This window comes from Marmota marmota, unplaced genomic scaffold (assembly GCF_001458135.2).
Source record: "Marmota marmota marmota unplaced genomic scaffold, marMar, whole genome shotgun sequence".
Classification (NCBI taxonomy): domain Eukaryota; kingdom Metazoa; phylum Chordata; class Mammalia; order Rodentia; family Sciuridae; genus Marmota; species Marmota marmota.
This window is the reverse complement of record NW_025999982.1, coordinates 1,282,692-1,297,012: the sequence shown is the minus strand read 5'-3', so window position 1 is coordinate 1,297,012 and position 14,321 is coordinate 1,282,692. Positions and strand designations below refer to the sequence as shown.

At 39.4% G+C, this 14,321-nt stretch overlaps 1 protein-coding gene across 4 annotated transcripts in view; it reads left to right on the top strand.

Annotated features, from left to right (window-relative positions):
* LOC107143768 (HLA class II histocompatibility antigen, DRB1 beta chain-like) overlaps positions 1 to 13,616 on the top strand; it is a 35,692-nt gene extending 22,076 nt beyond the window's left edge. Inside the window, exons 2-5 of one of the 4 annotated variants that reach the window (XM_015487505.2) lie at positions 5,471 to 5,734; positions 7,570 to 7,851; positions 11,777 to 11,887; positions 12,647 to 13,616. In XM_015487505.2, the coding sequence (XP_015342991.2) occupies positions 5,471 to 5,734; positions 7,570 to 7,851; positions 11,777 to 11,883 (653 nt within the window). In that variant the 3' untranslated portion in view covers positions 11,884 to 11,887; positions 12,647 to 13,616. Of the gene's footprint in view, positions 1 to 5,470; positions 5,735 to 7,569; positions 7,852 to 11,776; positions 11,888 to 12,572 lie in introns of all 4 variants that reach the window. The other 3 variants (XM_015487507.2, XM_048805088.1, XM_048805089.1) reach the window with 3 other exon arrangements.
* Positions 13,617 to 14,321: the final 705 nt, after the last annotated feature.

Below are 14,321 nucleotides of genomic sequence, written 5' to 3'. Positions count from 1 at the left end.
TCTTGGCTATTATCTATCCAGGGTTTTTTAAATGAAGTGTAGATAGTGGTTGAATACTAAAACATGTAGATTTTCAAATTTCTAAAACTTGCTCTTGGCCTGTCATTAAATATATGACTATGGAAAAGTGACACAACCTGTCTATGTTTTAGTAACTTCAATTGTAAAATAAGTATGATAATATCTACTTTACAGAGTTGTTTTGAGGATTAACTGAGATGATATGTGTAAAGCATTAGGAACAGTGCCTGCCACACTGCACTTACGTCCATGCCAGTTATTATCATTCTATCCATCCATAGGTCCCAGGGATACTGTGTCCAAAGCAGTTCTCAAATCCCATTTGTGTACCAGGTTACTGCCCTTGTCCTAGATATTGTTATCTTCTACTTGTATTATTCCAGTAGAAGCCTCAAACTCATCTCTTCACTTCCCCTTTGCCCTTTTCTCTATCAAAATCATCCTTTATTCTGTCATCAGCAGTGTCTCAAAGCATATACAGAGCCACATTTCCATTTCTGAAATTCTTAGAGTTAGATGTGCTTCAGAAATTGGGGTTTGGGATTTTAGAATGTTAACCAATCCATTTCCAGTTAATTACAGAACACTCTCTGTGGGACAAAGGGCAATGACCTGTAATTAAACACACCAATATTTCCACATCCCAATCTATAAACAACAATGATTATGGTATAAAGATGATAAATACGATTCTAGTTACTTTTTCTTAAGAAAATGTGAAGCGATCTTCAAACTTATGATTCACATTAAGCTAAATATAAGTTAATAAATAACCATGCCTGTTATATCTGATGTTATATCTAGGCTCAGAAACCTAGATAAACCAGGGTCATTATTGTCATCACCAGCAAGTTGAGTCGGGCATTTCATGATTTCAGTGAAAGAGATTCACAAGAGAGAAAGCAGCACTCTTCAGGTTACCATTTGAAGACTCTTTCCATTGACTCACTTGTGTCCATAAGGAAACATCTCTGAGACACCACATTGTCTATGGTTTCATGGTGGATGTTTGGGGCTACTAGCTAACTGGTCCCCTGTTCTCATCATATCACTTTTGGGAAACTCCACCTGTGGCTCTCACTGTCTCCACTACCATGCTTCCACCACTCAGGTTATGCTCAACAATGCTCAGTTTTGTTTCTTTTTGTGCAGCTTACTTTGGCTTATTTTGATTTTTATCTTGTAAACTTTTATCATACATGATATTCATATGGTTTTCTTTCCATTTAAATGTTAATATATGGGAGTAGAAGGGGGTCTTCCAGAGGTAGAGGAGCCCTTTGCCCAGGCCTTTCAGGCTCTTGACAACATCACAGAAAAGAACTTAATAACATAACAGGTTTCAGCAAGGAGAGGAAGAACTTTATTAGAAAATCAAAGGTGAAAATATGCGTTCCCAGAGAAGGATATGGGCAATCTCAAGAGCAAGATAAATAGCCAGAGCTTAAGGTAGGGTTTGTTTTTATTAGGGTACAAAATTAGGTAGAATATGTATGACCCAATGGTGCTGGATTTCCCTCACGGCTGGGGAATACTGAGCAAGATCGTGCTTCCCCATTAGGGTTCTGGTCCAGTATGTAGGTTTCAGCTGATGGCCATGTCTCCTGGTCACTCAGGTGATCAGTCAAATCTTAGCCCCAACCCTCATGAGATTAATAGAATATTTTTTATTGAGGTCATGTTCCTGTTCCACTATATTTCAGAAAGTTTTGGGGAACTGAGACATTACAAATTAATTTATAGGATGTTGAATAGGCTCATACATTTTGACCCTTTCTATTCTTAGATTCCTTTTTTCCTGTTCATGAATCATTCACAAGTTGCCCATTCCACATTTCAACAGGAATGTTTGTCCTCTTGATATTCAGTTTTCTGTCTGTATTCTTAAACTCATATCTCAAAATGGCATTATAGTTGACAAAATCTTCATCTGCTAGTTCATTTGCAATCATAAGCACAGTCTCTAGTCTGTGACAAACATTTGTTAAAGTTGATTTTTCATTTATTAACTTCATAATAAACTCTTAGTAACTGACTTCTTTCAGAAAGCTGTGGATTCTAAGCCTCTTTAAGCTGCATTAAACAGAGTTCAAAAACTATTCCTGCCTCCTCTTTTTAAAATACTAAATAAGTATCATTAAAGCATAAATGTATCATTTTAAATTTTTAGTAGCACATTATAGTTATATATAATAATGGGGTTAGTTTTGACATAATCATACATACATGGAATATACTTTGCTCCACTGCAGTCCTCAGTACTTCCCCTTTAAGTCCTCTCCTCCCTCCCCTGATCCTCTTCTCTACTGATCTTCCTTCTATTTATTTACATTTTTTAAAAAATTAGTGCTTTATAGACATACATAGAGGTGAAATTCACTGTGGTATAGTCATATGAGTACATAGCATAGTTCAGTCAGTTTTGTTCTGCTGCATTCCTCCCTTTTGCCATCCCTCTCTCCCTCCCTGTCAGTCCCTTTCCTCAGCTTGCTCTACTGCTCTCCCTTCTATTTATATGGGATGCCACCCTACTTTTTTAAAAAAGGTATCTTAGTCATAATATTTCAATACAGGTATAATACTGGGAAGATTAAAAATCCTAACTTCAATATTTGCAAGAAGTTTAGGAATACAGTATATACTGCAGTTTTGCAGATAATAGTGCTTTACAATTTTCTCATAGCCCAACAGTCTATTAAAAAAAAGTTTGAGCCATGGATACAAAGTGGCTGTTGAACCACTTAGAAAATTTCTCTCTGGTTGTCTGTTTTCTTTTCTTCTAATAATGCAGAAATAAAATATGCCTTTCAAACTTCCTGGATTAGGGCTTTTTTCAGTCACTGCCCATTTTGCTTGAGGTAAGCATTATCACTTGCAAGGATAGTTTGGTTAGAATCTGTAATAGTTTTAACACTCTCTTGTTGGGCATTATGAATGGTTTTAGAAATGTGATTCTAGTATTTGGTTATTTTTCCAGCCAAACAAATTTGTTCATTGCCAAGGCTTATGTTTAATCAGACATTTTTCCATTTAGTTCAAAGCTGCTTCATAATGTCCATTAGCTTTTCAACTAGGGGATTTTCAGATGCTTTACACCACTAATGCTCACTAGGGACAGTTTTACATCCAACACCTCACTGCCAGGCCCCACCAGGAGACATGTGAGAAATTACCTGAATCAAAATGTCAGTGGTGCCGGGATGGTGGCACATACCTATAATCCCAGCGGCTCAGGAGGAAAAGGAAAGAGGACCACAAGTCTCAGCAGCTGCCTGCATTGATGAGAGGAGCTGGGTTCAAAAGAGCTGGCTGCAACATTAAACTAAGAAAACAGCAAAGAAACCATGCAACACAAGAATGTGAGTTTCTAAGAAGGAGGGTTCTGCAATCTTAAGGATCAGCTCCCGTCTGGACAGCACTGGAAAGAGAGCAAGAGAGACAGCACACCCTGAACCTATCTATTTATTAGGGAAAAAACATTCAATAGAGTATTCCACCCAAATAAGACAAGAGATAGTAGGGTTTCAAAAGGTGGAGTCTTGCTTTGTGATGTCTTGGGTCAGTAGATTGACTGACATCTTGGCAAGTCACATCTATCTCAGGTACTGTGGGAGAGAAAAGGCACATTTACTGTGCACAGCCCAATCAGTGCAATGCCAGACCAGTCCCCTCATATTGCTCAAATGCCCATAACTCACACACACAGCTCAAGGATAGCAAGATACACACAAGTTCAAAGCCAGCATCAGCAAAAGGGGATGCTAAGCAACTCAGTGAGACCCTGTCTCTAAATAAAGTACAAAACAGTGCTGGGGATGTGGCTCAGGGTCGAGTGCCCTTGAGTTCGATCCCAGGTAAAACTGCACCCCCCACCCCTCGCTAAAATATATAAATGGTGTTAAGGTGGAAAACATTAGTTTACAATGTGCTATTTCTAAGAATTCTGTTTATGTGACACTTAAACATTCCTCTTCCAATTCAGTTCTTTGTGGTTTGTTTTAGCTTGTTTCATTACAAAGCAAACAAACCAAAGCTTCACAGTTGCATCAATTCACCACTTTCTTCTTGAATCCATTTGGTCAATACAAGTTCAAGATCTTTATTTTTTCATTTTTTCTTTATACAATGTTTTTCAATATTTCATCAGTTCTTTGTCCTCCTGATCTCTGTTAACTTTCAGCAACTCTCCTTTATAAGGCATAAATACTGATGACTGCTACAAATATTTTTCAGTAAAATTCATCAAAATTAACCAGTTAATCCATATTCCCGTACTATAAATGATATCAGATTATTGCATTCATTTGTCTTACTTTTAACTACAGTTTTAAAATGTTTTCTGAGTTCAATTAAATATAAAAAACCAAAAAATTATATATACATTTGTATGTATACATATGTACATACATACTACATTTGTGTTTCTATGTATTGAAACTACAGAAGTACATGTGATTGATTGACTCTTAAAGCTCTGAGACACATCTTTACCTTTATTTCATCAGGTCAGTTTGACGAGTGAATTTTGCATCACATTAAAAAAAATCTTGTTTTCTGAGCTCCCTGCATCTGGAAATTCAGAAAAGAGATTGTGGACCTGTATTAGAGTCTGATTTTAGTCTCCTTAAGCCTCTTTAGTGTTTTGCCTTTGCTTAGCATAAATCTAAAACCCTGACATGCACTATAGGCTCTTAAGTGTGCAGTTCCCCATGATTTCTCCAGTCTGTCTTCTACCTTCCTGGTCTCCCTCTATGTGCTTCGGTGCCTTGTGTCTTCCAGTTTCCTGAAGCTCATCTGTTCTTTCAAGCTTTCTCACATGATTATTACCTTTACCTGACAGGTACTTTCCCTTTTCCCCAGAACATACACATATGCCACATTCTTCATCTGGTTCAAATCACATCTATTTTTTTTTTTTACTTGAAAAGAATTTCTTTTCCAGAACCCTATTGTCATTTAGATCTTTTTGCTAATCTCTGATAAAAGAAATTTATAATTTTCTTCTGACATTTCTAATATCTGAATAGCTGCTGCTGAATTAATCTCCAGGGGTGGAGGGGCTTTGTCTGTTTTTCTGTCTTTGGAGTCCCAGGTGCAGCAGACCATCTGGGTTTATAAAATGTCAGAGATGGTATTTCATAAAGAGAGGGTAAAAAGCTATGGGCATGAGAGATGGGAACAGAGTGTCTTTAGGTGGATGCCCAGCACCAAGGAGAGGCATTATAGATGGCATGGGATTAGAGGTGTGACCCCACCACTTCTGGTTCTCTGTCTCAGATGAAAGATGAACCCCTGGGTGCTGATACTTGGGGGTTGGGGACAGGTGCAAGTCAATTAGGGGTCTCCTGGTGCCCTCAACCATCTTCCTCCCCACCCAGCACATTGCTTTTGCCTTTAATGTCAGTGTCCTCCCAGCAAGTCCTCAGACTGATTTTTCCTATCCTCACAGCACGATTCCTGCAGCAGATGAAAGCTGAGTGTCATTTTTTCAATGGGACAGAGCGGGTGTGGCATGTGACCAGATACATCTTTAACCAGGAGGAAATCCTGCGCTTTGACAGCGATGTGGGGGAATTTCGGGCAGTTAGCGAGCTGGGGCAGCCCATAGCTGAGTACTTGAACAGCCAGAAGGACATCCTGGACAATTACCGCGCCGCTGTGGACAGGTGCAGAAACAACTACGCGCTTGTTAGCCTAATGTCAAAGCGGAGAGGTGAGTAATGGGCTGGATCCACCAGGCAGGTGGAGGAGGGGGTGTGTGGGGAGAGAGGGTCGGAGACCTCCGAAGCACCTCTGGTCTTTCTGAGGTTTCCATTAGGTAAAAACTTCCTATTTTTGACTTGTTTGTTTATTAGCACAGATATTTTTACATAATTGAAATGATTATGAAATAGGCTTTCAGGTTATAATTTGGTTCCTTAACATATTGATGTTAACTATTTTTATGTAATGCTAATAGCACTTAAGTAGTGACAGTTTTCTTTGTATAATAGAGCAATTTACCTCTCATTCTCCATTAGATTTTTTCCATATTGCCAAATACTTAGTTTAAAATGTATACCTTCATATTTTTAATTTCAATTTTTTTATTTCTAAATTCTTGGACATTTTTCACATTTATTGGCCCATTGTTGTCTGCTCTGATAATTATCTAATGTTTATTACTTCTGGGGTCCTATTGTTTTTCTCAGTGTTTGATGGGGTCTCTATGCAAGAAGATTATCAACACTTCATTGATATTTGCTTTAGCATTTGTTTCAATTTCTGGCTTTATATTTTGATTCTTTTTATTGTTTTCTATGCTAATAATTTAAACATTTTTATTTAATGAATTTTTCTGCACCAATGTTATTATTAGCCAACCATTCTTAAATCTATCATTTTGTAGTATTGAGAAATATTTCCACAAGGTGTCTTCTTTTATAAAAATGCATGATTGAGATTGGTTATGTCAGGGATTATCTCAGGCACTTAACACATGTTAATGTCTAGGCCCCAAGCATCAGCTAGAAAGAGAGATTATAAATAATCTAATCCCATGCCATCTATACTGCCTCTCCTTGGTGCTGGGCATCTACCCAAAAGACACTCTGTTCCCACATATAATAAAATAATAATTCCAATAGTAGGTGTGCTTGATTTGCAAAAGAGAGAAGTTCATCCTCAGAGTGTCAATATATCAATTTTAAAAGGAATGACTTTCCCTGCTGTTTTTCCTCTCTTTGGGACTCAAGAGAATCACTTTTGTCTGTCCCTGCTTCTCAGGGTGGAGCCCTCTCTGAGGTATTTTAAGAGGTGAGTCCATCAAGGTAGCATGGATAGGCTCCATCCAAATACCTTTGTCATATTTTTTTCAAAGTAAACAAGGATAATAAACACCTAACATATTGAAGGTATTTTACATATTTTAGATACATTAATGCTTAAAGTGTCAATATCCTCTTTTAAGGGGAGAACTGAGGCACTAGGAAATGTACCCCCCAAAAAATCAACCAGTAAGAGGCAAAATCCAACCCAGGTGTGGTGGTACACGCTTGTAATCCCAGAAGCTCGGGAGGCTGAGGCAGGAGGATTGTGAGCTCAAAGCCAGCCTCAGCAGTTTAGTAAAGACCTGAGCAACTTAGTGAGACCCTGTCTCTAAATAAAATATAAAAGGGGGTGGGGGTCTGGGGATGTGGCTCAGTGGTTAAGTGTCCCTGGGTTCAATCCCTGGTACAAAAAAAAAAGAGACAAAATCTGGATTTAAACCCAAGCAGTTCAGAAATCACACTTTAAATTAATGCCCTATATATCTGGTAAACATTTAATTCAATAATGAATATTTTTTGAAGCTATGACAAAACTATGCATATTTTCCCCAAATCTCTCAAACTAATGGGCTCTTGCTATAAGGATTAAATTCAAGGCACATGACACTGTTAGGCCCATGGCCAGCTCTGAGGAGACCTGCCATACTTGAGCCTGGAGTTGAAGGGAGACAGAAAGGCAGCCAACCAAGGAGAATGGCTCTGCCTTCCTGACATATTCTCTCCACATTTTCTCCCTCAGTTAAGCCGAAGGTGACAGTGTATCCCACAAAGACTCTGCCCCTACAGCACCACAATCTCCTGGTCTGCGCAGTGAGTGGCTTCTATCCAGGCCACATTGAAGTCAGGTGGTTCTGGAATGGCCAGGAGGAGCAGTCTGGGGTCGTGTCCACAGGCCTGATCCAGAATGGAGACTGGACCTTCCAGATGCTGGTGATGCTGGAAACAGTTCCTCAGAGTGGAGAGGTCTACACCTGCCAGGTGGAGCACCCAAGCCTGACGAGCCCTGTCACAGTGGAATGGAGTGAGTGAGAAGCTTCCTGAACTTATAAATCCCTACCCACCAAGAATGAGACTTGGCTAACCTCTGAGTATAAGGTTTCTCTTCTCCCTATACCATAATTTCATTTGCTGCATGTTCTCCTTTCCGGTAACATAGGTCATGGGGAGTAGTCCTGTGATAGTTTCTACAAACACATATATGCCCTAGGGAAACAATTATGCCCAGTAGTTCAAAGAGATGTTGTAAGTATTTTGAACCTTTCCATAATATCATAGGTTATTGTCACTGTGTGGATTCAGCTTGACATGACCACAGCCATCTTGAATGGTACCACCATGATAGCCCCAGAGTAATCCTAGTTGGTTTTTCCTGCATAATTTTCTAGCAAATTATAAATAGACAAACCATTAGAGTGGTACGTGCAGGTTTACAACCAGACACTGGAACCAGAAATATGCCCTTTCTCTTTGATATTAACTGAAGATAAACCAGGTGCATTCCAGCTTCAATGAAATTACTTTCACCCTGAGCATTATGGACACCCTCCTTCTAATACAAATCATAAGATCTACTTGACACTGCTTCTGCTAAAAGATTGTGCTCTGTGCAATTCTAGTCTGTCTCCTTTTCCTTCTATCTCTTGGCACCATGGGACCAGTTATCTTACCTAGACCATGTTGTTCATTTATCATCTAGTTCAATGCTTGGACCCACGATATTGAAGGAAGCCACAAGGACTTAGATGTTCCCCAGTAGTAAGCATTTGAAAAAGCAAGGATTTGGTAGACCAGGTGCATGCTCTGTATTATCATGCCAATACAGTTAGATGTCACAGTATGGAAGATGGCATAAGTTGGGCCCTCTGGTCAACAAAAACAAAAGGTACCTCTAGGTTTTTGGTCACAGCTCTAGAAGGAAGCTGAAACTAGACACACTCCTGTAGAATAGAGTTTCTATAATGCTCTATTGTTGGGAGCTGCCACTAGGAACTGAGCGCCCCATGGGCCGCATATGTGTGAACTATGAGCACTGAATGCACGAAGTGGACTGAACAGACGTTGCCCCTCTTTTTGGGCAGGCAATGTGTGTGTCCTTTTCCCTTGCTCTATGATCCCCACACAGCACATGAAATGGGTGTGGCTTTCCTAGATGTCAGTCAATCTGCTGACAGCAAGATATCACTAAGCTAGACTCAGCCCCTGAAACCTGACCCCTTTGTCCTTTTGGGGATAGAATGTTCCATGGAACCTCCTCTTTTGTGTCCCCAATATAAGAATAAAGAATTACAGTGGCTTTCTCTCTCTTTTTCCATGGACCTCAAAGATTGGAGAGCTGTCTCAGATTTTGAAAAGTTACTTTTGTGTGTTTACATGCTTTCTTTGCCATTTTAAGTTGTTGGAATAGTCAGATTTGTGAACCCAGCATAAATCGCTAACTAGGATAGACGGCGATACCCTATTATAGTTGGAGTCACTGATCAAGACTTTACTTGTTGGGCTGGGACTATGGCTCAGTAATAGAGCACTTGTCTAGCATGTGTGGAACATTGGGTTTGATCCTTAGTACCACAAAAATAAATAGACAAAATAAAGGTATTGTATTTATCTACAACTAAAAAAATATTTAAAATTTAAAAAAATACTTCATTGGTCACAATGAACTGGTCCACCAAAAAAAAAAAAAAAAAAAAGTAGGCAGATGGCCTATTTCATCTCTAGAAGGTAGCTGAGACTATTTCACCAGCCTCAATCCACTATAATGCAGGCCCTTACTCTAAAAAAGTGGCATGCATATTTATAACAATGTTGTGACCTTTTCAACAACTTATAGTGGAAAATGTTGGGCCCCTTTACCTATGAAATTGCTTCATCACCTGCCTTTTAGAAAACATGGTGACAAAAGCATAAGGGCAGCCCAGTGCCTATGATCTCATAAGTACAAGACGGAGTGACCCTCATATCTGAAAATTATTGGTATACTTGGAGCAGCCAATGGATAACATGAGTACAAAAGGTACCTGTAGGTTTTTGGTCATAGGTAACTATCCCTTTTGATCTTGGACTCTAGACCTCCACAGGTCATGGCTTATGCCCTTAGTGGGCTAAAGGAAATACCTCAGACCACTTCCAGTCTAACATGCCATCTCACTGTTAGTTTCAGGAATCACTTACAGACCCCATCCAGTTAGCCAACTGTGTGTGCTCTGCTCCACTACACCAGCCATCAGCTGCCACTGCTGTGTTATCTAAGAGAGATGATGCCAACGGTATTGTCTTGTCGGATGACACATATTTAGCTTTATAAGCCCCTATTAAGCATCTATTTTTCCATCCATAGCTGAAATTGCAGTCTTTTTCTGTTTTCCCTGGAAGCCATGCAGTTATCAAGACAAAAAATTGTGTGTACATCTCTCGTATCACATACCTCATGTCATACATTGTTCAATCCCAGGGCTGCAAAGGCCCCACACATACTGTTTACCAATTCCAGAGAAAGAAATTTAGAGAACTCATCAGAGAGGTTTTGGACATTTTATTAACTACTCATTCCTTGGAGATGGGGGTCTAGGATTCAATGGAGAGACATGCCATGCCTACAAGCAGAGGAATATATACATGACAGGTTGCATGCCACTCACAGAAGGATTTTTTCAGATGTTTTATGAGTACAATCCTCTTCAACCAGGATCACTCTATTTAGATCTTCTCCTACAGATTGGAGATAAAGGAAGTGGCCAGCTCCCCCACCCCCCCACCCCTACTTTCCATTTTTCTCATTATCACATTCTTTTAGAGTCCTTATCTAACTCCAAGCTTTCCTAAGCACTGATTAGCACTTAACCCAACACATACCAAACAATTTTATCCTCTCCCTTCTATAGAAGACATATTAAATTGTTGGTTTGGTTTCAGGGACTCCTGGTGAAAAAAAAATGAGTGTTATTATTATTTGCATAATCCTCCCCCCAAATGCTTCTGTTGTTGCTGTGGATTCTTCTTATAAGTCAGACAAGTGGTTTCAAAGTGTGCTGACTACACAAAATTAAACCCCTCACAGATTAGGACATGTCTCAAGAAGAGAGTGTGTGAGAGATTGTAAGAGCTGGTTATAAGAGGTGAAAGTGTAGACTTAGCTTGGCATGACTGCAGCCATCTTGAGTAAACTGTCATGATGACCCAAAGTAGCACTAGATGTCTTTTCCTGCTTCATTTCCCAGCAAACAATGAATAAATAACAACTGCTAGAATGGTATATGGAGCTTTATAACTGGTCCCTGGTGATGAGAATGTTCCTAATATTACCTTAAAACAAACCAGGTATTCTGGCTTGAATGAAGTCACTTTTGTCTTAACTTAGATATATGCCCCTCCTTCTTCCTCAAACTGTGGGATCCACTTGGTCTTGCTGCTGCCAAGGACCACACTTTCATCATTATGTCTCACAATAAATTGCACTCTGTGAGATCCTATATCTGTTTCTTTGATCTCATGGCACCTTGGATTTCATTTTCATACAATGGGCCCAGGTTGTTTCAAAACAGTCACTTTCTTATCCTGACTCCAGACCCTGACTCTGGACTGGGTTCATGTTTCTGGTGCCCCTGCTTTGGGTTGTTCATTGAGATCTTAGAAGTGAAGCAATGCAGGGGCCTTGCTGACATCCAGAAGAACCAATATCAGGTTTTCCTTTCATTATCTCTGTCAACCTGGACTAGCTATGTAACCTCCGTGGGTCCCAGACTCTTCCTACATCAGGCAATATTTCAAGGTGATGACATTTTAATGAATTCAGTGCATGAATCTTGTAGCTGTTCAATGTGATTTTTAAATCTGTATTTCCAAGAATGTAGTCAAGCCTTCTTCCTCCAGTCTCAAAACTCTGTCTCTCATGGTCTCTAAGAGATATATTAGGGGCAAAAATCACTAAACCTGGCTTCTTTTCTCAGGGCCACAGTCTGAGTCTGCATGGAACAAGATGCTGAGTGGAGTTGGGATCTTTGCTCTGGGTCTTCTCTTCCTTGGGGTGGGGATGTTCATCTACTACAGGAATTAGGAAGGTAAGGAACCAGTTTGTAGCTGAGACTTTCTATAGACTTTTCTGGGGTAAGAAATAGGGCTTTGCTGGGGTTAGTTCTCAGGACACCTTATATAAAGTTTTTTCTTTCCCCAGGTGACTTCAGATTTCCTAGAAAACTGTAAATCAACAGTCTATAGTAACTATATCAAAACCTAAGGGGTTGTGGCTTATAGAGATAAAAGAAAGTTTAACAACTAGAGATACTGGGTCAAGAACCTGGGGAAAATGAAGGAAGAGTTGCTAAGTATTCTATTTGTGTGACAAGAGTTTCCTAGTCACACACTCTCAGTTTGTTCTCCACCCTCTGCCCTGGCTGGTTTGGGTTGTGGTGTTGAGAAATCTCAGATGGCATGGCATATCTAAGACTCAGGATATTGAGGCTGGGGGAAGATTTGCCTCCATATCTTTAAGTATCTATCTTCCTAGGATGCCAAAAAATTCAGCCAACAGGTAATGTCCTTTAATCCTCTCTTAGAGACAGATTTGTTTTCCCTACAACAGAAGGTAGAGGTGACCAGACCTGAGACAGAAATAAGGGGAAAGGCTTTGAGTCCAAATTTCTGATCAGGCAGTATGCACTAAATCTTCTTTCCACATAATAAAAGGTCTATGCAAGTAGCATTGGATTAGGAGACTTAAGAATTTTTTTTCTCTTTGTACTACAATGCTATCATGAGAGGGGAAAGGAAGCCATTTGCAAAATTAGGACTGAAATACCACTGTCCTCTGCCTTCTGCAGGATTCCTGAGCTGAATAGAAGGTGACAACACTGATGGAACCTCTCCAAGTCATAAAAAGGCTTCCTGCTTGGCTCTCCTTCTTCCACATAGACAGTGCATTCTCAGGACTTGGTTCTCTGTAGTTCAGTGACCCTGCAGAACATTTCCTTCTTGCTGCTTCCTGAGCCCCTGCCCCTGACCTGGAAGCTCCAGTACAGCCCCAGGGGGACCTTCTCTCCATTTTCTTCTGGACCCTGAATATTCAACTCTGACTGCCTCCAGAGGGTCTGAACTCACTTTGTGCCACATTATTTTATTCCATTTTCCTCAAATAAACATGGAGTGAAAAATCATCTGCTTCAGAGTTTTAAGGAAAAGAAAGGAAAGAGAAATGAAGGACTGCATCACAATATAACAATTCCTTTCATTTTCATATAAGTGCATGAGATATTCCACTTGTTAAATAGGTGGAGTTATCCTTTCCCTGCATACAGATATATCAAACAGGATGCACTACACCATGGGGCAAATGATTTTTACTTGTCAATTTAAAAATTGGTTCAGAATTTTAAAAGACAATGCCCCAAAGCACAGACTATAACAAATAAAGCAAACTTGATGGAAAGTACTTAATAGAGAACAAGCTAGAAAAATAAATCAAAACTTTTTGGGGGTGACGGTGCTTGCCTAAAACATTGTGTAACTTTCAAATCAATCTATGGATCAAAATCCACAGACTCTATTAATATACTATTATGAAGAAGTTTCTGGGAAAGGCACTTAAATTGGATGAGAAGATGGAGGGTTCTGCTCTTGTGTTCCATCTGAAGAGTCATTTTCCAATATAAGTCAAATCAAAGAGCAAAAAATCAGTTCTGAAGTTTATCTCAAAGTAATAACCATTTGGACATGATTTCTCCACTGTTAGATACCACTTTTATTTTATTTTTATGCCTGTTAAAATTATTAAAATGTATATATTTATAAAAAAATATATTTTAAGTCATACTATGAATTATTTGTATAAAGCAGATTCTCCTATAGGAATTTGATGAGTAGATATTGGTTGATATCTGTTCTCTTAGATCCCAGGGTTGTAACCTTACTCTGGTTTTGTTCCCACTGATGAACAAATGACTTGTCTCATTTTATTTTAGATCCACAGTGTGAAATTAATTGAAAGGTAGAACTAAAATCTATGGCTCTCTTATTTCAGTGAAGGTGTTTTCTGGTAAGAATAGCAGGAAATCCAATCTAATTAGTTCTGTTTTTTCATAACTTGCTGTGATACATAGCAGGGGGATTCAAGGTGGGGCATCTCCAGGGCTGCTTGAGTCAATGGGCCAGTGGCTTCTCCAATGATCTTCATCATTCACAACGTGCTGAGATGGTAGGGCACCTCCTGCACCTTTAGCTTTCATGTTCTCTCACAACAATTTCTAAAGGCAGGAAAAGGAAACTTCTTCTTCTTGTGTGTTTTTATAAGGCCTAAGTTCCCAGAGGACCACAGATTACAGTCATGGGCTCCGTAAACTATGATTCAGCTTTTGTGGAGTGGACCTGTTGCATGTGTGAAGAAAAAGAGCAAAATCTTTCCTGTGTTGAAGGAAAGAAATGATGGATGGAGTAGGAGAGAATGATTTGGGGTAGGGAAAAGTAGTTCCAGACACCATTAGGTTGTTAATGATTTAAGTT